We start from the raw sequence: 24,359 nt of genomic DNA, 5'->3' as shown, positions 1-24,359 counted from the left end.
GAGAAGCAAATTCTCCAACAGGGAGTAAAATTAGCACAAGATAAATGGGATAACCATTTTTTTTTTTTAAAGAGAGCATTTAGTAAGTGTAGGCCCTCTTGTAGCCTACGATTGGTGGTAGCTTGATAATGGAGAGTGGGGTTGTGTTTGGATCTGGTTTTGACTTGTTTCCCAGATCCAGCTATGGGTTCTGTTCCACTGAGTGGATCAGCCAAATCAAGAGCAGTTAGTTTCCCACCATGGCTGTGCATTTGTGTGAGCATCATGACAGGTAATTTGCTGCTAAGTACATTAGACCGTGAGTTGCTTGGACAGATATTGGTAATTTTCCCCCAGTCACCCATGTAGCACCTTCTGGCACTAGACATACTGACTGTCTGGGGACTGACTCTCTTCCAGCTTCCAGCCATGTCATTCCATTTTACATGTCAACCACATATGGTGTCTTCAGCAGTAACCTTTGGTAACCTTTGGTGGGTCATCAAGTACTCTGACAGAAATCTGTCTTTCTTTTAGGAAACATTGTAGGTTTCTCTGATCAAAAGCTCATTGTGGATGTTAGCCACCTGCTGGTACTGGGAGTTCCAGGTTAGTGTCCACTAAGAGAAGGAAGAAAAAGATAACTAATATAAAAGAGTTAGACAGAAGAGAAGGGGGGGTGGAGGGAGGGAAGCTGTAGAAGATTAAGGTCAGTCTTCATCATACCCTTTCCAGTGCCTTGTGATTGAGGTGTTCCCTCTAAGGGCCTGGTGAAGGTTCAACCATTTGGTCTGCCTTTTAGTATGTAAAATTTTATGGTACCATTGCTGTTTGGGTCTAGATTTGTATCCCCCACCTCTTCCCTTTCTTTCCCCTCCCTCCCCACCCACCCTATTGTCTAGTCCTCGAGATGCTTGTTGGGTATGTCAGCATCTTGGGTAGATTCAGGTTAGTTGCTGTAGATGAGTGAGACCATGCAGCGATTATCTTTCTGTGATTGAGTAAGTTCACTGAGAATGATCTGTTGCAGGTTCAACCATTTTTCTTCAAATTTCATTGCGTCATTTTTTTCTTACTGCTGTGTAGAATTCCATTGTGTAAATATACCACATCTTAGTTATCCATTCTTCTAGTGATGGACATCTGGGTTGATTCCAGCTCTTAGGTATTACAAATTGAGCCACTATAAACATGGTTAAGCAAAGCTCTCTGGACTGAGGTTTAAAGGTTTAAGGGTACATGCCCAGGAAGGGAATAAATGGGTCTATTGGTAACTCTATGCTCAGCTTTTTTAGGAGTCTCCATATTGCTTTCCAAAGTGGTTATATCATCTTACATTCCCACCAACAGTGGATGAGGGTTCCTATTTCTCCACATCTTCTCCAGAATTTATTTTCATTTGATTTTTTTGACATTTGCTACTGGGATAAGGTGGAATTTCATAGTTGTTTTAATTTGCATTTCCCTGATGATTAGGAATGATGAACATTTTCTTAAGTGTGTGTTTCCCATTTGTATTTCTTCCTCTGTGAACTGCCTGTTGAGCTCTTTGCCCCATTTTGTGAGTGGGTTATTTGACTGTTTATTGTTTAGGTTTTTGAGTTCTTTGTAGATTCTAGAGATTAGGCCTCTGTCAGTTGGATATTCAGCAAATATTTTCTCTCATTTTGTGGGTAATCTATTGGCTTTGCTTATTGTATGCTTGTCTGTGAAGAAACTCTTCAGCTTTATGTGATCCCATTGGTTAGGTGGTTGTTTAAGATCCTGTGTGACTGGGGTTTGGTTCAGGAAGTCTTTTTCCATTCCTATATCATGGAACGTTCCTCCTGTATTTTCTTCCAGTTGTAGCTAAGTTTCTGGTCTTATATTGAAGTCTTTGATCCATTTGGACTTGAGTATAGTACATGGCAAGATGTGTGGATCAAATTTCAATTTCCTGAATATGGTTATCCAATTTGTCCAGCACCATTTCTTGAAGATTCTGTCTTTTTTCCAGCCTATATTGTTAAGGCCTTTGTCAAATATCAAGTAGCTGTAGTTGCTTGACCCAAAGTCCAGGTCCTCAATTCTATTCCATTGGTCTATACTCCTGCTTTTATGCCAGTACCATGCTCTTTTTATTACTATGGCTTTGTAATATAGCTTTAGATCAGGTATGGTGATGCCTCCAGAGGTATTTCTTTTGCTGAGGATATGCTTGGATATCCGAGGCCTTCTGCCTTCCCATATGAACTTTGAGATCATTTTTTTTTCTATCTCTGTGAAGAACAATGTTGGGATTTTAATTAGAATTGTGTTAAATCTGTATATTGCCTTTGGTAGGATTGCCATCTTCACAATGTTAATTCTGCCTATCCAGGAGCATGGGAGATCTTTCCATTTTCTCAAGTCCTCTTCAATTTCTTTTTTGAGTGCTTTTATGTTTTCATTGTATAGATCTTTCACTTCCTTGGTTAATGTTATTTCAAGGTATTTTATTTTTTTGGTTGCTATTGAAAATGGGACCATGTCCCTTATTTCTTTCTCTGTATCTTTGTCATTTGCAAATAGAAAGGCTACTGATTTTTGTACATTGATTTTGTATCCTGATACTTTGCTATAGGAGTTAATCACCTTCAACAGTTTTGGGATGGATCTCTTGGGTCTCTTACATATACAATTATGTCATCAGCTAATAGAGCTAACTTAACTTCTTCCTTTCCAAATTGTATCCCTTTTATTTCCTTCTCCTGTCTTATTGACTGACCTAGGACTTCCAGTACTATATTGAAGAGCAGAGGTGAGAGAGGACAACCCTGTCTTGTTCCTGATCTCAATGGGAATTCCTCCAGTCTCTCTCCATTAAGTATTATTTGGGCCTTAGGAGCTTTGTATATTGCCTTTATTATGTTAAGATATGAACCAACCATGCCAATTTTCTCCAATGTTTTGATCATGAAGTGATGTTGTATTTTGTCAAAGGCTTTTTCTGCATCTATAGAAATGATCATGTGGTTTTTGTGTTTAACCTTGTTTATGTGGTCTATTACATTGACAGATTTCTGTATGTTGAACCACCCCTGTGTTCCTGGGATGAATTCCACTTGGTCAAGGTGGATAATGCTTTTGATGTGTTGTTGGATTTGGTCTGTGAGGATTTTGTTCAGGATCTTTGCACCTAAGTTCATCAGGGAAATAGGCCTGTAGTTTTCTTTTCTTGTGGCATCTCTGCCTGGTTTTGGAATTAGGGTGATACTAGCTTCATAGAAGGAGTTGGGGAGCTTTCCCTGTTCTCCAGTTCTGTGGCACAGTTTGAGAAAGATTGGTTTTAGTTTTTCCATGAAGGTTTGATAGAATTCAGCTGAGAAGCCATCTGGTCCTGGACTCTTCTTTTTGGGGAGATTTTTTTTTTATTACTTTTTCAATCTCACTGAGTGTGATAGGTTTGTTTAGGAGATTAATCTGCTCTGAGTTTAGCTTTGATAGATGGTATGTGTCCAGGAATTCATCCATTTCTTCCATATTACCCAGTTTTGTGGAGTAGAAGTTTTTGAAATAAGTCCCGATGATTCTCCCAATTTCACTTATGTCCATCGTGATCTCTCCTTTTTCATTTCAAATTTTGTTAATTTGAAGCATCTCTCTTTCTCTTTTATCAAATTGGCCAGGGGTTTGTCAATCTTGTTTATATTTTCAAAGAACCAGCTCTTTGTTTTGTCAATTTTCTTAATTGTTTTCTTAGTTTCCAATTCATTAATTTATGCTTTGATCTTAATTATTTCTCTCCTTCTGGAGCTTTTTGGGTTGGATTCTTCTTGCTTTTCTAGTGCCTTTTGGTGGATGGTTAGGTTATTGATTTGGTATTTCTCTGTCTTTGTTATGAAGGCATTCAGTGTTATGAATTTTCCCCTGAGGACCACCTTCACTGTGTCCCATAAGTTTTGGTACAATGTGTTCTCATTGTCATTCATTTCTAGAAATTTCACAATTTCATTTTTTATTTCATCTACTATCCATTTATTGTTTAAAAGTGTGCTGTTTAGTTTCCAGGTGCCAATGGGATTCTTGGTGGGTCTTCTGTCATTAATTTCTAGCAGTATAGCATTATGATCTGATATCATGCAGGGAATTATGTCAATTTTCCTAAATATATGGAAACAGGCTTTGTGACCCAGTATATGATCTATTTTAGAGAATGTTCCATGGGCTGTTGAGAAGAATGTGTAGTCTGTGGATTTTGAATGGAATGCTCTGTAGATATCTGTTAGGTCGAAGTGATCTATGTTTCTGTTGAGCTCTCTTACTCCCCTGTTGAGTTTATGTTTGGATGATCTATCTATTACTGATAATGGTATATTGAAGTCCCCAATTATAATGGTGTTGGTGGTTATTTCTGTTTTATTGTCAAGTAGGTTTTGTTTTATGAACTGTGGTGCCCCTGTGTTTGGTACATACAGATTTATGATTGTGATATCCTCTTGATGGATTGTTCCCTTGGTAAGTAGGAAGTAGCCTTCTTTGTCTTTTTTGATTATTTTGGGTTTGAAGTCTATTTTATCTGATATTAATATAGCTATGCCTGCTTGTTTCTTATTTCTGTTTGCTTGGAATATTGTCTTCCACCCTTTCACCTTGAGGAGGTATCTATCTTTAGTGGTGAGATGGGTTTCTTGAAGACAACAGATTGAGGGGTCTAATTTTCTGATTCATCCTGTTAGCTTGTATCTCTTGATGGGTGAATTAAGGCCATTAATATTTAGGGTAATGACTGTGAGGTTTGATTTGATCCCTGCCATATTGTGTTGATATATGTGGTTTGGTATTTTCATGGACTTTGAAGTTTTTGTGCCTTCTCTGAGTTTGGTTTATTGTGATCTGCTTCTTGTAGACATTTGAAGTTGATTATTTGATTCTTCTGTGTGGAGAATTTCCTGAAATACTCTCTGTAGGTTTGGTTTTGTGTTCATATAATTGTAAAGCTGAGTTTTGTCATGGAAAGATTTTCTTTCACCATCTATTATGAGGGATACTTTTGCTGGATATAGTAGTTTGTGTTGGAAGCCATAGGTTCTTAGAGTTTGCAGTGTTTCATTCCAGGCCCTTCTGGCTTTTAGGGTTTTCATTGAGAAGTCTGAAGTAATTCTGATGGGGTTACCTTTAAAAGTAATGTGCTGTTTTCCCTAGCTGCTTTTAGGATTTTCTCTTTGGGGTTAATGGTTAGAGTCTTAATGATGATACGTCTTGGAGAGTTTCTCCTTTGCTCTAATCTGTTTAGAGTTCTGTTAGCTTCTTGTATCTTGATGGATTTTGAGAGAGTGGGAAAGTTTTCTTCAGTTATTTTGTTAAATAAATTCTCCATACCTTTGGTCTAAATTTCTTCACCTTCTGGTATTCCCATGATCTGGATATTAGGACGTTTAATGGTATCTCACAATTCCCTCATGTTCTGTTCACAGAAGTTTTTGAACTTATTGAAATTTTTGAACTCTCAAACTGTTTCTTCTGTCTTGTTTTCCAGATTGGAGTTTCTATCCTACACATGACTGTCTCTATTCTTGAGAGCTTCTAGAGAGTTTTGGACTTGTTCAATTAGGTTTGCATTTTCTACTACTTTTCTATGTATAGTTTCCATCCCTCTGTCAATCTCCCCTTTCACATCATTTTCTGGTTTTCTTGATGCTTCTTGGAATTCATCCTTGCATTTCTTTATGTCTTCATTTAGCATCACCAGCTGATTTTTGAGGTTCTCTCTCTCTCTCTCTCTTTTTTTTTTACTCTCCCTCATATCTCTTAACTTTCTTTGATCTCCTTCCATTTTCTTATTTATTAGGTCTAGTCTGGTGATGGCAGCATCCACAAGATTATCGGTCCTTTGTTGCTTTTCTACAAGTTCTACCAGTAGCTTGGTCAGGGTTGCATTGCACATAGCTTCATTTTGGTGTCCTGATTCTAATGTCTCTCTTCTATGTTTTGATTAGAGATGTTCACTGTAGGACTGGGTGGTCTTACTGGATTGACTTGCATTACATTTTTCATGTTATTACTTTTGTGCTGTGGTCTGCCCATCATAATGTATGGGCAGACAGAGTAGGACTGTGGTCTCAATGGGTGGGGGAAGTGGTGCTTTTTGTGGGAGCTGGCCTGAGCTAGCTGGCAGGCAAGCAGATGGGCAGAGTGGTCCTGAGTTAACATGTGGGTGGGTGGATCAGCCTGAACCCATGCACAGCAGGAAGCTGAAGCAGCCTGAGGCCGGGTGCCAAAGCAGACTGAGCTTTCACTTGGTGGAATGCCAAAGCAGCCTGAGCTCCTTCCTGGCTGGGGTGCCAAAGTAGCCTCAGCTCTCACATAGTGATGCACTGAAGCAGCCTGAGCTCACGCTCTGCGGGATGCTGTGCACCAAGCACAGAAGCAGCCTAAACTTACACGTGGCATGACACGGAGACACAGAAGCAGTCTTAGTGCAACAGGACACCAGTGGGTGGCCAGCGTGGCAGACGGGCAGGGGATTGTGTCTGAGCTGGCTCAGGCAGCCAGGCAGAGTGAGCCTGAACTTGCCTGGGCAGGTGGAATGGGCCTGAGCTTGTGCATGGATGGGCAGTGGCTGGAGCAGTAAGTGGGCAAATGGGCAGAACAGGCTAAGTTGCATAAGCAGAGATGGGCAGTGCATGTGTGTTGAGCAGATGGACCAATGGAGCCTGAGCTGGAGCAGGCCAGTGGGTGGAGCCTGTCCAAGGTCACACATGGGCGGGGGTAGCAGGGTGATTTCCCCTGTGCATTGAGGCAAGTGGAACTATCCTGGCCTGGGTCCCCTTTCCTACAATAAGTGTGGGAGTTTTCTGAAGCTGGCACTGTGGGGATGGCTGCTTGGGGGAGATTGGGGTCTGCTGGGCTACCCGCGAGCGAGGGAATCAGTGATTCCCTTTTTTTCCCCTCTGCGCCCTCCCACTGGCTATTAGAGATTGCCCTCCCCTAAAAGATGCAGTGAACCCTTAATGCCTGGTGGTGTATGTTATATTCTCAGCTACTCAGAGGCTATGGCAAAGAGTCACAAGTTCAAGGCCTGCCTGGGAAACTTAGTGACACCCTGTCTCCAAATAAATAGCTAAGGGCTGGAGGGATGGCTTAGCAATTAAGGCATTTGCCTGCAAAGCCAAAGGACCCAGGTTCGATTCCCCAGGACCCACGTTAGCCAGATACACAAGGGGCGTAGGTGTCTGGAGTTCGTTTGCAGTGGCTGGAGGCCCTGATGTGCCCATTCTCTCTCTCTGCCAAATAAATAAATAAAAATAGTTAAGAAAAATGGATAAGGGCATAGATAACTGGCACAGGAATTGACTAGGATGTACAAAGTCCTATGGTCAATACTCAATATTCAAAAGGTAAATTGAATGAATAATTTTCAGGATATCTAAGGTAGAGATGAAACATGAATTACTTTTGTGGTTACACCTGGTTTTCATTCCTAAGGCATCTTCTTGCGTATATGTAAATATGTCAACATTTAAAAAAAATCCAGAAATCCAAATTGAAAACATTATTGGTCCCAAGAATCAGAGAATATAAGGAATACTCAAACCTTATTTATTTCCATTCTTTTCTTGTTTTTACTAACAATGTTTAGTTCTCAGAAATTATTTAACATAGCATCTTCATATAATTACATATACTATATATACATACATATTTGAGATAAGGTCTTGATTGATATGCAGCCTAGATTGGCCTGTAATTTGCAATCCTTCTGAATCCATCTCTGAAGTGTTGGGATTACCAAAGCTCAAAAACAATTTTGTAAAGACTTTTCATTTTGTGGGTAGACTAGTTTCATTCTTTTTAAAGCTTTACAGACTAGATTAGTATGTTTCATTGCAGTCTCTCAGCTACAGACTTCTAACAAACCATAGAAAATGTGTAAGTCACAACTTCCAGGTGAGATGACAGACTACAAGCTGCCATGGTGGCCCAGTGAAAACAGAGACTATGCCAAAGAGAGAAAGAGAAAAGAGCTCGAGGCTGGTGATAGGCTGCCTGAGAAGTGTGACCAAAAACATAGGCGACTCATGGGAAAGGAGCAGTGCCAAATACAGTTCCAGCCATGTGGCTCCCCGATGGTAGGAAGGGAAGTGAAGACTCCTTCAAAAGTGATCCTGGGGTTTGAGCCCTCAAATTTGCCTGCTCAGAGGGAAGAAAGGTAACAAGCCAGAGAGGAAGAAGGGGCTCTGGGAAGGCACTACATGAAGATGCCATGATGAAACCAATTACTTTTTATGCTAACCTGAAAAATTAATTTAAAAATACATAAAAATCAGCTGGTCAATGAGAAGATTCCCCCCACCCCAACAAAACTGAAGAGATATCCAAACCAACAGCTATGGAAAATCTCATCACGGAAAATAAGATAAATCAAGGCAACACATCTCCTCCAAAAGATCATACATCTTCAACTGCTGGACTCAAAGACACTGACTTACATAAAATGCCAGCTGAAGATTTCAACAGCTTCCCAGTACAAATGATCAGTAACCCAAGAAAGGATCCAAACAAGCACATGGGTTCCATACAGAATCTGGAGAGGAAAGTTAGCAACATACAGGGGGAAAATGGATGAAGAAATCCCTAAGTCTGTAACATAGAAGAAAAATTCAGCAAGAAAATTAAGAACTAAAAGAAAATGATATATAAATGTTAGAAATGAAAAAGTCAGTGAACTACATAAAGAATGTTGTAGAAAACATCAACAATAGACTTGATCAAGCCAAGGAAAGAATATCATGGATGGAGGAAGGGTCAGGAAATAGTACATTTCAATAAAATTGATAAGGAAAAAAGTAAATGAGCATGACCACAGCATCTGAGAACACTGGGATGCAATCAAGAGACAGCCCAGGAATCCACAGGACAGAAGAAGGAGCTCAGATAAATACTAAGGGGTCAGCTAATCCATTCAATGAAATTTTAGCAGGAAACACTCCAAATATAGAGAAATGTAGGGAGCTAATGCAGACGCCATTACAAGATGGCACTGGCTTCCTGCCAGTCTTGAGGTAAACAATTCCTTATTTAGGCAGCGCCTTGGCGCCAACCTCGCTTGAGGTTGCGCATGCGCTTGACGCACCTTGTCCCGAGCCTATCCCGTGGCTCCTGTGGGCGGGTGAGCCTATGGCAGCCAATCAGCAGGCGCCCCGTAGTATTCTGCCCTATAAAAGCAGCTACACTCCTGCGCCCCTCGCCCCTCGCCATCAGCTTTCCTGTTAACCAAGTGGCTCTCCAATAAAGTGTGATCAAGAAGGATCTTCGTTTGCTGGTCGTTCTTCTCCTGCTTGTCAGGGGGTTCGCCGCAGAGAAATAAATGGACATCCAAATGCAGGGAGCATTTAAGATGCCCCAAGAAGACATGGTCAGGGAAGATGCTCTCCACAACATGTTATTCAAGATGTCAAAATGACAAAGCAAAGGAACAATATTAAAAGTGGTAAAGGGGAAATATCAACTCAGCTGCAAACATCCAAACCATAGCAGATCTCTCATCAATAACGCTGATACTCAGGAGAGCAGGGAATGGTGTGCTTTAAGCCCTGAAAGTAAACAATTGCCAACCAAATAGTTAGATCTAAAGTTGCCGTTTAAAATTGAAGGTGAAATGAGAGTATTTCAATATGTTAAGCACAAAGGTAGATAGGTAGTTCATGACAACCAAGGCCAGCACTGCAGAAAGTATTTAAGGGAATGCTATACACAAAGGAGGAAGAAAGCCTCAATTACGAGAACACAGGAAAGAATAAAATTCATGAGAGAAACAGCTGACCAAAGGAGACCTATAAAGGAATCTGTCATGTCTAGCACAGCAAATCAGCAAGTTACTAATACTAACTAAGGGAGGAAGAAAAGGACAAACAATAATTCATAACCTGTTTTAATCCCATTGCTGGGGAGGCAAGCCTACTTTTGAATGAACAGTGGGTCTTTAAAGTAACTAGGAATAAAATTCAAAAGTTTCAAGAACCAAATGAGAATGAAATCACAACTTACTAGAACCTTTGGGAGACAGTTAAGACATTTTAAGAGGACAGTTTTTAGCTATGAGAACTGACATTAAAAAAAAAAAAAAAAAAACAGGCTGGACATGGTGGCGCATGCCTTTTATCCCAGCACTCGGGAGGCAGAGGTAGGAGGATCACCATGAGTTCAAGGCCACCCTGAGACTCCATAGTGAATTCCAGGTCAGCCTGAGCTAGAGTGAGACCCTACCTCAAAAAACCAAAAAAAAAAAAAAAAAAAAAAACAGAAACAGAATAATCTCAAATAAGTAACATGGCAAAAACCCTTAATGTTACCAAAGATCTTAAAAAAAAAAATACAGACAAAAGAAGCCAAACTCAGTAACAGTTATGGCAAAGTACAATGAGATCAGAGCAGAAATTAATGAAATGGAGAGACTAAAGGCACAGTGCAAGGAATCAGACAGAAAGTTGATTCTTTGAAAAGATGAATAAAATTGACAAAGCCTTAACCAAACTAACCAAAATAACAAGAAGAAAGAAGTATTAATAAGATGGGAGCTGGAACAGAAGAGGTTAACAACATATCCAACATGATCCAGATAGCCATTAGGGTGTACCTTGAAAACTTATGTTCCAAAAAATGGAAAATGCAGAAGAAATGGATAAGTTTCTAGACAAATTAAATCAAGAAGATATAAGAAATCTTAAAAAAAAAAAAAACCTACAAAAATGATGAGGTTGAGGCAGTACTAAGAAGTCTTCCCACTAAGAAAAAACTCAGGCTCAAATGGATTCACAGCCTAATTCTAAAAACTTAAAGAGCTAACACTGATAGTTTTCAAATGGTTCAACAAAATTGAAAGGGAAGGAATACTATCAAACTGTTTCTAAGAAACCAGCATTTAATCTGATATCAAAAATAGACAAGGACACCACAAGAAAGCAAGAAAACCATAGACCAATCTCCTTGACAGATGCAGAAATTCTCAAAATCATTTTGCCAATATTATTTAAGAACACATTGAAAAGATCATAACTATGAGCAAGTTGGTTTCATCCCAGGGATGCAAGGTTAGTTCAACAAACAAAAGTCAGTAAATGTAGTATAGTTCATAAATAGGGTAAAGACAGAAATCACATGATAGGTGCAGAAGAAGCCTTTGATAAAGATCAATATCTCTTCCTGATAAAAGCATAGAAAAAACTAGGAATTAAGAAATATATATTAACATAATAAAGGATATATATGATAAACCTATGGCCAACATTATACGAAGTGGGGAAAAACTGAAAGTACTTCCTCTAAAATCAGGAATGAGGCAGGGGTGCTTATTCCCACTGCTCTTATTTAAAACAGTGCTCAAAGTCTTAGCTAGAACCATAAGACAAAAGAGAAATAAAGAGGATTAGAATATGAAAGTAAAAAGTCAAATTATCCTTATTTACATCTAGCATGATTCTGCCTAAAGCAGAAAACTCTTCAGAGAACCACTTCTAGAAAAGTAGCAGGATATAAAAAAAAATTGACATTGAAATCAGTAGTCTTTCTATATATCAATAACAAACTTATTAAGAAATAAATCAGGAAAAAGATCCCATTCACAATTGCTTTAAAGAATTACCGAAGGGCCTGGGGAAATGTCTCTGTGGGTAAAGTGCTTGCTGTACATGTGACGACCTGAGTTTGGATCTCCAGCATTCACCTAAAAATGCTAGGAATGGTGGCGGGTGCCTGTAATCCCATTGCTGGGAGGCAAAGACAGGGAATCTGTGATGCTCACTGGCTAGCCCGTCTAGCAGAGTTGGTGAGCTATGGGCTTATCAAGAGACCCTGTCTCAAAGAATAGGATGGAGAATAATAGAAGAAGATACCCAACATTGTCCTCTCTCCTCTACATGCATGTGTACTCACACACATATGAACATACATGCACACATGAATACCACACACATGCATATGCAAAAGTCCAAAACCAAACAACATACCAATGATGTGAAATATCTCTACAATAAAAATGTTAAGACACTGAAGAAAGAACTGAAAAGGTATTAAATGATGGAAAAACCTATGCTCATGGAGTGGCAAAATTAATATTGTGAAACTATATTACTGAAAGTGATTTACAGATCCAATGCAAGCCACATCAAATTTCAATTTATATTATCAAAATCCCAATTATATTCTTTACAGAAACAGAAAAAGAAAAAAAAAAAAAAAAACAATCCAAAGGTTCATATGGAAGCCCCAAAGACCCCAATTATCCCTGGTAATCCTAAGCAGAAAGAACACTGCCAGAGGCATCACAGTGCCTGATCTCAAACTGCTAGAATGCAATAGTAACAAAGCAGCATGGTACGGGCACAAAAGCAGACACATAGCCCAGTGGACCAGAATAGTGGACCCAGAAATAAACTTACACAGCTACAGCCACCTAATTTTTGACAATGGTGTCACAAACATATATTTGAAAACAGATAATCTCTTGAAGAAATCGTGTTGAGAAAACTGGGCATTCACTTACATGAGAATAAGACTAGATCCATATCTCTCACCCTGCATAAAACCAATTCAGAATGATTCTAAGACTTAAATTTAAGACCTGAAACTTTGATACTAGTGGAGAAAAACACAGATAAATACTTCAAAATAGAGCATAGGCAAAGATTTTCTGGAAAGATTCCAATTTCATAGGAAATAATAACAAAATTAACAATGTGAATGCATGAAACAAACAAAATTAATAGAAAATCCCATCTATACAGCACAGAAATTCATTCAACAGAGCCAAGAACTTATAGAATAGGAAAAAAAATCTTTATGGATTACTCATCAGATAGGGGATTAATATCTTTAATTTATACAGAAATATATATATATGTATATATGCATATATATGCATACATGCATACATACTTGTGTGTGTGTGTGTATGCATATATATATATTTTGCTAAAACTCAAATCATCCAATCAATTTTCAGGCTAATTGAACTGATAAATATTTCTCCAAAGAGGTACTAGAAGTGGTCAATAAATATTTGCAAAAGTGTTCAATATCCTTAGCCACTGAGGGAGTGTAAGTTACAAGTGTTTTAAGACTGTACCTCATCCCAGTCAGATAGCTGTCATCAAGAAAATCAAGGACAACAAATGCTGGTGAGGCTTCAGGGAAAGAAGAACATTTGTTCCCTGTTGGTGGGAGTAGAAACTGGTGTGTCCACTGTGGAAAGTAGTATGGAGGTTCCTCAAAATGAGTAAAAGTAGAACTACCATATAACCCAGTTTTACCACTTGGGTATATGTCCAAGGGACTCTAAGATACATCACGGAAATATTTGTGCATCCATGTTTATTGGTGTACTATTCATAGTAGTTAAGAAATGCAACCAGTTCACTTGTCCATCGACAGGTGAGTGGATAAGGAAAATGTGGCCCATGTACAGAATGGAATTTTATTCAGCTATAAAGAAAAATGAAGTTGCTATATTTGTGGGAAAATAGATGGAACTGGAGATCATTATATTAAATGAAATAAGGTAAACTCAGAAAAGCAAATGCTACATATTTTCTCTCATATGTAGACTTCATATTTAGACATATATTATTATATATTATAAGTAATGTATATTATATATGCATGTGTGTATATGCATGCAGGTCATATAAATAAAAAGGGGACTGTGATGGGATGCAGAGATGTCTCAGTGGTTAAAAGGCACTTACTTGCAAAGCCTGGTGACCCAGGTTTGATTACCTAGTACCCACTTAAAGCCAGATGCATAGAGGGGTGCATGTGTCTGGGTTTGGTTGCAATGGCAGAAGGCCCTGACATGCCCATGTTCACTCTATCTCTGTCTGTCTCTTTCTTTTTGTCTTTCTATCTCTCTGTCTCTCAAATAAATAAATAACTTAAAAAAAAAAGAAAAGGGACTGTGAGAAGAGAGGAAAAGATCTTAAGACAGAGAGGGAGGAAAAGACAAGAAGGTAATGGAATATATGTGGCATGACATGAAAGAAGTGACTTTTTAGGGGGAGAGAGGGAAACAGCAAAAGAGGTTGGAGGGATGAAGCAGAACAATGGGGAAGGGGAATGACTAAGAACCAAGTAAAATGGTATACATGTATTGTGTATGAAAATCCCATAATAAAATTTGTTACATTGTCTGCTACCTTGGAAAATATAAAAGATAAAAAGTTATCAGTCACAGAAAGCTCACTGAAGTAACAAACCACCCCACATTTTGGGATCTTACCATGAGTAAGGTTCATTCCTCCTCAAGTCGAGGAAAGAGATTTGTGCAGTTGCTTTGCATTTGGGGCTTTTCCTTATCAAAAGTCATGTGCAGAGAAGGGCAAGGAGGAAGGTGATGGATCCCCATGGCTTTTTTTTTGGATTTTCAACGTAGTGTCTCACTCTGGCCCAGGCTGACCTGGAATTAACTATGTAGTCTCAAGGTGGCCTCAAACTCATGCTAATCTTCCTACCTGTGCCTCCCCAGTGCTGGGATTAAAGGCTCCCGATGGGAAATTTTTATGGCTGAATCCCAGCAAAGAAGCTCAGTCTGTTCGCGTGTTCATTGGTAGGATCTCAATCACACAGACTCAACTGACTGCAGAGGAACTGGGGGAACATCTTCCAGCTATGTCCAACGGAGGGAATGCCGGTGGAGTGTGGCCGACTAGTAGCACTCTCTGCCACATAGACGTTCTTTCAGTCCTTAGAATGTAACATGAGGCCGGCATATGGCGCGCTCCTGTGATCATGGCACTTGGGAGGTGGAGGCAGCCGGAATAGACACACCCTGTCTCAGCAGGAGGAGGAGGAGGAATAGAAGGAGCTCATGCTGGGCACTTCACTGTTTGTGTCTAATTTCTTTGTCTGCCTCACAATCACATTTGCTGCTGAGGAGCTCAATGTTCCCTTGAGGTCACAGCCTTTGCCCCAAGTCCCTCACCACAGAGACCTTTCTAACATCCAAACCTGAAGGGCATCATCCCTGGACTCATTCAGCTCTTCAAGCTGAACACAGAAGACACGCGGTCTCCCCGCAGCCTCTCCTCCAAGCAGAGCATCCTTCAGCGAGCTGAGCCTGGCCTCGCCTCGCGTGACTGATGTGATCTCCCCCCTCTCCTAACACTCACTTTCCTGAGAGCCTGGGCTTGTGACACATGCTGCATTTGCCACTAGACAGATTTCTATTTCAAATATCATGGTGCTGGGATTTTTTTTTTTTTTTTTTAACTAAACTCTGGTACGAAAAAAGCTAGAGTGGAAACAGGAAGCAGGAGCTGTGGAGAGCCCGGGATGGCTGGTGAGAGGCACTTCCAGGCCAAGTCCCCGGCTGACTTGCAAAACCTGAAGGTGGGTAGAGCAGTTGTCTTGTATCTCCTTAGGGATTTCCACTTGGGAAGGTTTGCTTTCTCTCCTTAAAACGATCATTTTAGGGCTGGAGAGATGGCTAAATGGTTAAGGCTAGGATGCTTGCCTGCAAAGTCTAAGAACCCAGGCGTGATTCCCCAGAACCCACGTAAGCCAGATGCACAGCATGCATCTGGAATTGGTTTGCAGTGGCTGGAGGCCCTAGTGTGCCCATTCTCTTTATCTGCCTCTCTCTCTCTCTTAAATAAATAAATATCTAATAAAATAGCTTTAATATTTGATATGTCTAGGTATAATTGTGTCCTCTGTTGGTTAATTTCAGTTGTCAACTTGACTAGATTAAAAAAAAAAAACTGCTAGTGAGGCACACTTCTGGGCTTGTCTGTGACGGTACTTTCAGAGATCATTAACTGAGGAGAGAAGACCAGTCTGAATATGAGCTGGGGTCCCGGAATTTACTGTTAAAAAAAATGGCAAAAAGCCTGGTCTTTGCTGAAAGTAGCATTTATTAAGTTAGATGATAACTTGATAGATTTATCTGCAGGTTTCTGGCAAGATTTGCAAATGCTACCTTCAGCACACAATAGCTGTAGCCTCCTCTGCGCCCTTCCCACTGTACCGGTCCATACCCAAGACTCCTCTCAAGCTTTCCTTTTCCTTGTTTGTTGTTTTTGTTTTTAGAGGTAAGGTTTCACTCTAATCCAGGCTAACCTGAAATTCACGGTGTCGTCTCAGGCTGGCCTCGAACTTTTGGTGATCCTCTTAACCTCTCTGCCTCCCAAGTGCTGGATTAAAGGCATGTGCCACCACACCTGGCTGGTTTTCCTTTTCTTTTCAGTTATTTCCACCAATTGTTTTGACAAGCCCCTTCTCACATGGTCAAGAGGCCTTCAGTGGCCATGGAATTGGATGTCTCTTATAGCAAATGGGTAGTTAAACTTCTAGCTTTGGACTTTAGTCAAGTCAAAGCTTTCTTTTCCCCTAAAGGCTGGGCGTGGCAGACTGGGCTGTGTGTGTGCACACACATGTGCAGTGTGTATGTATGCATGTATGTTGTGGATGGGAAACAGGTTTGCACTCGGGAAGCACCCTGTTTTCTTCTCGCACCCACACCTGTTCTGTGACCCTGGTCTCTGATAGTGGCTCAGGAGAACAGGGGAGAGGACCAGGAGGGAAACAGCCTCACGTGACTACCCAGACCCTGGGCCATTCCTTCCTGTGTACAGGTCCTTACCACTGAGTCAGCTCACTGTGCAGATGTAGTGGCTGGGCGGAGGTCCCAGTGCAAGCCAGTCCCCTCCAGTGCTGCACCTTTATTCAGCACAATTTGCTTGACTTTTCAGGATCTCGGCCTGGCCGCATGTCACCATGCCCCTGGGCTGTGGAAGGCTTTTGCTGAGGAGAGTCCTGGCTCAATTTCAGCCTAGATGTCACCTTCACTCTGCACTGTCAGCTCTAACCTGCAGAAACTGGCAGTGGACACCCTGCTTATGTCTAGGGAATGAGGACCTCCAAGGGTGGATCATGCCCCCATTTTCCCATCTTTCTTTTCTTTCTTCTTCCTTCCTTCCTTTCTCTTTTCTTCTCTTGTTTTTCTTCCCTTCCCTTTTTTCCTTCCTTCCTTCCTTCCTTCCTTCCTTCCTTCCTTCCTTCCTTCCTTCCTTCCTCCCTCCCTCCCTCCCTCCCTCCCTCCCTCCCTCCTTCCTCCCCCACCCCTCTTTCTTTCTGGTAGGGTTTCACTCGTGCTCAGGCTGACCTGGATTTCGCTCTGTAGTCCCAGGCTGGCTTCAAACTCACAACTGTCCTCCTACCTCTGCCTTTGGAGTATTGTGATTAAAGGCATGTGCCACACCTGGTCCAATTTCCCCATCTTTCTGTCATTCTCCTCTATGCTCTTTCTCTCAGCACATCCTGGAGCTCAGTGGATATTCAACAGGGACACAAGATATCTGTTTTCTCTCCATGAAGAGACCCTCAGCTATCTAAGCAGTGATTCTGTTAGGGGTGTGTGTGTGTGTGTGTGTGTGTGATTGTTTGATTGACAGGATCTATCATGTAGCCCAAGCTGGCCTTGAACTCCTAAGCCTCCTTTCTTGGAATTACATATATGCACCACTGTGTGAAGGTTAAGTAGTGACCCTGCCCTTGTCTGTCAGGCGGTGGGAGGAGGACCCTGCCAATGCTCTTCCACCAGCACCATTGGCTGTCTCTGAAGGTGGCCTCTTCCACACTCTCTTTGCATATCGTGGGTGCCAGTTATAGCTTCTTCAAGCTAGTGCACCCTGTGAAGCTCAAGTCTGAAGTTCTCAGCTGCTTTTGCTCCTGGCTGTGTCTCCACTTGCCAGTTCTGGGAAACACAGACAGGGCCCACTTAGCACACTTGTCAACTTTGCCACACAGGATTTCCCAGAATATGTGCAAATCAGAAATGCCTTCGATGGGCCAGACAGAAGTGTGAATATATGCTCATTTTTGCACGAAGTCACTGTTCCTTGATTTAACAAATCTTTTTGTTCCTCAAGGAGCTCCAACCTTCATTCCTTGGAAGCAGAGCCTGACCTCTTATTCTGTCTGGTTTTCTCAATTTTAGGTTTAAGGTGCTAAACGATAAGAACTCCAGCCACCTGCTGTACTTCAACTGTGCTCTCAGGTGGTTTGCACTCCGAATGGATGTCCTCATGAACATCGTCACCTTGGCTGTGGCCTTGTTGGTGACCCTGAGTTTCTCCTCAATCAGTGCTTCATCCAAAGGCTTGTCATTGTCATACATCATCCAGGTAACAGCTGGCACAAGGTTGAGCTTGGCCTGGAGGCTCTGGCTCAGAGTCTTATCAAGAGGGGCTGGTTCCTCTTAGATGACTATGTCACAAAACTCAGAAAAGTTTTTAAAAATTTAAGAGACCTGGGTATGATGTTACACACCTTTAATCACAGCATTCGGGATGTGCACAGGTAGGAGGATCACCATGAGTTCAAGGCCAGCCTAGGTCTACAGAATGAGATCAAGGTCAGTCTGGGCTGGAGTGAAACCTACCTGAAAACCAACAATGACAGGAAAAGTGTTCAAATTTATTGGCTAGGGAGGGAACTGGAGAGATGGCTCAGCAGTTAAGGCTCTTGCCTGCAAAGCCTAATGACCCAGGTTTGATTGCCCAGTGTTCACGTAAACTAGATGCACAAAGTGACACATGCATCTGGAATTTGTTTGCAGAAGCTAGAGGTCCTGGTGTACCCATTCTCTCTTTCTCTGTCTCCTCTCAGTGTCTCACTGCTTGCAACTAAATAAAAAATTTCAAACTACTTAAAATTTATTGGCTGGAGAGATGGCTTAGTAATTAAAGGCACTTAATTGCAAAGCTTGTTGGCCTGGTTTCTATTCGCCAGTACCCACATAAGGCCATATGCACAACGTGCTACATGCGTCTGGAGTTCATTTGCAGTAGCAGGAGGCCCTTGTGTGTCTACTCACTCTTTGCTTGCAAATAAAAATAATTTTAAAGAATTTAAGAGGGTCTAGTGGTTCAGATCACTGAAACTTGGGGCAGTTGTGTGGGCTTCACACATAGCTGGATCGTGGCTCTTAGCTTCGTCCTCCTGTGATGACTTCCCTTGTAATCATGCAGCAGTGGCCTGCGGCCTTGGAGTTCTACAGGAGGAGGAAAGCAGGCAAAAACATTTCCCTTCTGGGCCACTGGACAAAGCCCAAGATTTACTGTCTGGATTGATGTAGGTGTCCAAGAACTCATGAGTGGTTTGATGAGAGCAGGGTAGTTGGTTTAGGGTGGAGGGCAGAGTCACATCCCCTCCCAGGGATGCTTCACCATGGGAGGAGCGCTGTTGGAAGGGTGAGCATAGTATTGGGTTGCATCTGCCTGTGTACCTTTCTGGAAAGTTCTCTAACTCTAGGTGGACATAAGCAAATTATTACTGACAGCCTTTGCCGGCTTGGGCATTTTCCCCTTTGAAGTCGGTCTCTTCCCATCCCCATGACGCTTGGTCTGCCAGGCGAGCACACGGTGTTTCCCTGCCTCGGGTCTTGCCCTCCTCAGCCTCCCTGAGCCGGCACAGCAAGTCTCGCTTTGCAGACGAGAAAGCTGAGCTCCAGCAAGACCTGCCCCTTCCTTGTGCGAGTCATGGTTTGAGCAGATGTTTGTGTGAATCTCATCTGAGTCTGGTCCCTGGGCACATGCTTTACCATGTCCTCTTTAGAATCTTTTCCCTTGAAGTTCCTACCCTCGGTGCTCTGAAATTTTAGGACAAGGCATCTGAATTTAGGTATTTAAAACATATATATTATGTTCAATGACATGGGCTCTTTTATTCATTTTTATTTATCTTGAGACAGGGCCTTACTATGTAGCCCAGGCTGGCCTTGACGTCTTGAGCCTCCTGCCTCAGCCTCCCAAGCGCTGGGATGACCAGGGTGAACCCCTGCACTCTGCACCCCCACATGGCTCCGTTTGTTCTTTCAAGATGAAAGTCAAGTCTCTTTGCAACTCAGAAAACTACCCACTTTTTCATCTTTATTTTGACAATCTCCTCCTTTCCTGTTTTCTTTCTGTGACTCATACTTGATGCTTATTGGATTTTTTTGCAACACTCTTTAGTATTTCTTGTCCATCTCAAAGTTTCTATTTTCCTATCTTTTACTTTATCTTGGGAATTTTTCTCAGCTTTGTTATCAAGACATCCTTTTGAATTTTAAGTGGGGCAATCATATATTCATACATTGAATTTCCAAATTCTTATTCTTTTCTCTTTTTTTTTTTTTGAGGTAAGGTCTCACTCCAGCTCAGGCTGACCTGGAACTCACTCTGTAGTCTCAGGGTGGCCTCTAACTCATGGCGCTCTTCCTACCCCTGCCTCCCGAGTGCTGGGATTAAAGGTGTGCGCCACCACGCCTGGCTCTCTTTTGGTTTTAAGTGGATGAAATACATATCTTTAATTCTTCTAAGGATATTAACATTAGAGTCTCTCTCTTTAAAGCTTCCCTTTATTCTTGGATTTATATGTTTTCTCCTGGGTCAATTTTTCTTCTTTTTACAGTTCTTGCTCTGTCTTGCATTGGTTTGTTCATCTGTCTCTTAACCCATATATATTTTTCGAGGTAGGGTTTTCCAGGCTGACCTGGAATGCACAATGTAGTCTTAGGGTGGCCTCAAACTCACAGTGATCCTCCTACCTCTGCCTCCTGAGTGCTGGGATTAAAGGTGTGCATTTGTAGTTCAGAATGTATGACTGGTTTGATTTTTCAGGGTTGCAAATGCCTATCTCCTCTTCTGGAAAGTTCTCTAACTCTCGGTAGGCTGGCTTCTCTTAGAGAAAACATTCGAATGCTAGACTTAACTGCTTTCTTGTTTTGTTTTATTTTTAAATGAAAGGTCATATTCTTAGAGCCCCATTTAATCACCAGGTAGTTAACTGACTTTCTCTAGAGAAAATTTGTGTGTGTGTGTGTTCATAGGCAGGTGTGCCACATGCATAGAGGGAAAGTGTCTGTGTGTGTTTGGGAGGAAGAGGAGGGAGGGACATAAATGGGTGCACCAGGAATAGTGCTCCATACACAGAGTATCAACTGCTTCTTTGTGGGCCCCCTTCTCACACATGGAGTGGCTCTGGGCTCCTCTAGATAGAACACTCCAAACCCCAGATGCAGCTCCTGCTTCTGTCTCATCCACAGGCTTTCATCCTCTTTCTGCCTAGCAGAAATTTGTAAGTCTTTCATGAACTAAAGTCTCTTCCCATCCCCTTGATGTTGAAGGTCTATTCTTTTTGAAAATCTCTCTGATATTATTTTAATGGTATTTTGGGAAGGAGGATATATAAAACTATACTCTCAGTGCTCTGAGGTAAGGAAATGCATTTTCCTTGGATAATCAGTTTTTCTTATTGGTAGAGTTCTCCAGTTGCTGTTGCCATGTAAACTATCAAATAGATGACATTGGAAGGTTTCATTTAATTGGTCTAAGTAAAACAGCTTGCCCAAATTAAGGTCATACTTTCTAGTGCTTTCACTTGAAAACAGAGGAAACTCTCTAGATGGATGAGAAATTGATGTACAGTGTGACAGGGCACAAAAACAATGGAAATTACAGATGCTGCATGACTCAGTGGAGAATATGCACTTACTGGGGCCAGGGATGTGTCAATGTAGGGTCCCAAGTCCTAGAGAGAGGGTGGGACTGTGCCAGGCATTGAAGAGCTGATACTCTTCTGTCAGAATATGTTCATGAGTCCTCTGCAAGGGCATTCACTCACTCACCAGATACCCCCGAGCAACTGTCATAAAGCAGGAGGCTGCACCAGTTGCTGTGGTCCAGTAATAAACAGTCTGGACACATTGGAGCCTCAGAAGCTTACATTCTAGTGGAGAGCTCAAATAAATAAGGTGGCCGGTAACTCAGAAGGCATCAGAAAGAGTGTGTGTTACCGGGATAAAGAAGGGAAGCATCTTGTCAGGAGAGGCAGTACTGCATCCAACATCCAGTGGAGGCCTCTCCTGGGAGGGGGATTTCAAGCTGAATTCCAAACAAGGAAAAACCAGCCAAGGAAGCTGGGCAGAGCAGTGCAAGCCTGCATTATCCCAACACTCACGGAAGGCTGGGGAGGGAGAGGACTGAGTTCCAGACCCACCTGGGCAGCATAGTGAGGCCATGTCTCAAAAAAGGAAACTAAACTAAACTAAACCAAACCACAAAACAAAAGGAAAAGCCAGCCAAGGATGACTGAGAGGAAGGTTCTTCAGGCAGAGGGGCCAGGGAAAAGCTCCGGATAGACGTGCACTTGGCCTGGCCGAGGAGCTGGGAAGTCCATGCGGCTTGAGTAGAGAGGTCGGAGGGTTGGAATCCGAGGAGCGTTGTGAGGCAGACAGGGCATTGAACTACCTGCAGCTTGAATGGCCCTTAGTGCCCTCCCTGTCCTCTGCCTGCCGGTATTACTTCCCTCTTTATTTTGTGACACCCCAAAATGTCTGTGGGTATTGTCACATGCTGCCAGGGCAGGTGAGGAGTGTCAAGAGAAACAGGAAGCTTGAGGCCTGTGTTAAGTAGGGAGGTGGGCGAGGCAGACTGAGAAGAGTTCTGAGGGCCTGGAGTGGCTGCACACCTGTCTTATTCACTGGCTTTGTCTGTATTGCTTCTTTTTGTCTTTTAAAATATTTTATTTATTTACTTATCATTTGACAGAGAGAGAGAGAAAAAACGAGAGATCATGCCAGGGCCTCTAGCCACTGAAAATGAACTCCAGATACATGTGCCACTTTGTGTATCTGGCTTTATGTGGGTACTGGGGAATTGAACCTGGGCCAGCAGGCTTTGCAAACAAGCACCTTTAACTGATGAACCATCTCCCCAGGCCCACCTTTTCTTTTTTTTTTTTTTTGTAATTTTTATTTATTTACTTGAGAGGAAGACTGACAGAGTGAAAGAGGCAGAGAGAGAGAGAGAGAGAGAGAGAGAGACCATAGACATGCCAAGGCCTCATGTCACAGCAAATGCATTCCAGACACATGCTCTACTTTGTACATTTGCCTTTATGTGGGTACTGGGGAATTAAATCCAGGCCAACAGGCTTTGCAAGCATTGGCTTTTAACTACGGAGCCATCTCTCCAGTCCCTGCATTGCCTCTTTAAAAAAAATTATTTATCTATTTATTTAAGAGAGAGAAAGAGAGAGAGAGGAAGAAGCAGATAGAGAGAATGGTCATACCAGGGTCTCTAGCCACGGCAAATGAACTCCAGACACGTGTCACCTTGTGCATCTGGCTTATGTGGGTACTGGGGAATTGAACCCGGATCCTTAGGCTTTACAGGCAAGTGGCTTAACTGCTAAGCCATCTCTCCAGACCCATTGCCTCTTTTCTGTGAAAGCCGCTTAGTTGCTGCTTACCAGAGCTTGCTTAGCTGGCCCATGAGAACACCTCACTCGAGCCTTCCTCTCAACCAATGTGCTAAGGTCAGCCCAGTCTCCCACACCATCCTTGCCTTTCTTACTGGCATTCCTGTGTGCCATCCAGCCATCCACTAAACTATGAGCCTTTCAGGTGCAAAGGTTTTGTCTATCATGTTCAACCTCAGTGAGCCTGCGTCCTACCCATGCCTGGCCCGTTATGCCTGCTCTGGAAATGTATACTACTCAGTGAAAGATGGCCAACCTTGCCTCTTCCCATGGTACGCCCTGCCTCCCCCGCATGGGCTAACTGGTCCTTTACTGTCAATCTAAGCCCAGGGCAGGTAGAGGGGGCCAGAGGGGTTCTCACAGCCAGACAAGCCTGAGCAATGTCCAAGGGAACGAGTGGCTCCAGTCAGCCCTCAGGCTTCACAAGTCCCAGGACACACCACGGGTTTAGCTAGTCATTTGCTAAGCGTATTGCCCTGAATTCCCATGATCATGGTGGCTTAAAATAAAAACTCATTCTGTCATGGTTTTGAAGGGTCAAAGTCTGTAACGTGTGAGGTGATGCACGTTCCCTCTGTCGCTCCAGGGAAGGCTGACCATACTGGGTCTTTCTCAGCTTCCAGTGGCTGGTGGCATTTCTGCCTTGGAGCTGCACCACTCCTACCTCTGTCTCTTAGAAGCCCCCTCCTCTCCTTTTTTTTTTTTTTTTAAATAAGGGCATATGTTATTGGACTTAGGACCCACCCAGGAGAATCCAGGATGTTTTCATGGTCTTTAATGACACCTGCACCAATAAATCCTTTTCAGAAGGAGATAATAATGTGCATTGGTGGTATAGTGATGAGCACAGCTGCCTTCAAAATGAGATAATATTCCCAGGTCCTGGAGATTTGTATATGGACATATCATTTACAATGGGGCTATAATGGGAGTTTGGTGGCTTCTTGCCAATAAATTTAGGGTACTCTGGGTTCTTGTCCTATGAATTTAAAGAGTTAAAATCCACAGACCAGAGGGTAAGATTTAGAGAGACTTTATTCAATTAAGAGAAGGAAAGAGGAGCAAAGTATGGAGAGCTCCTGCCATGTGGAAGGCGGGAGGGGGTAGGGAGCCCTCATGGAACT

The 24,359-nt window shown here is 42.2% G+C and overlaps 1 protein-coding gene across 3 annotated transcripts in view; it reads left to right on the top strand.

The window, feature by feature from the left end:
- The window catches only part of Abcc12 (ATP binding cassette subfamily C member 12), an 80,978-nt gene that overhangs the window by 48,204 nt on the left and 8,415 nt on the right, over positions 1 to 24,359 (top strand). For 2 of the 3 annotated variants that reach the window (XM_012950214.2, XM_045136609.1), the window contains one exon: positions 17,930 to 18,116. In XM_012950214.2, coding sequence (XP_012805668.2) covers positions 17,930 to 18,116 — 187 coding nt within the window. The remainder of the gene's footprint in view (positions 1 to 17,929; positions 18,117 to 24,359) is intronic. The other variant, XM_045136603.1, reaches the window with a different exon arrangement.

The sequence above is a fragment of the Jaculus jaculus genome, chromosome 1 (assembly GCF_020740685.1).
Source record: "Jaculus jaculus isolate mJacJac1 chromosome 1, mJacJac1.mat.Y.cur, whole genome shotgun sequence".
NCBI lineage: Eukaryota > Metazoa > Chordata > Mammalia > Rodentia > Dipodidae > Jaculus > Jaculus jaculus.
The sequence above is the reverse complement of the archived record's forward strand: the minus strand, read 5'-3'. Positions and strand labels throughout refer to the sequence as shown.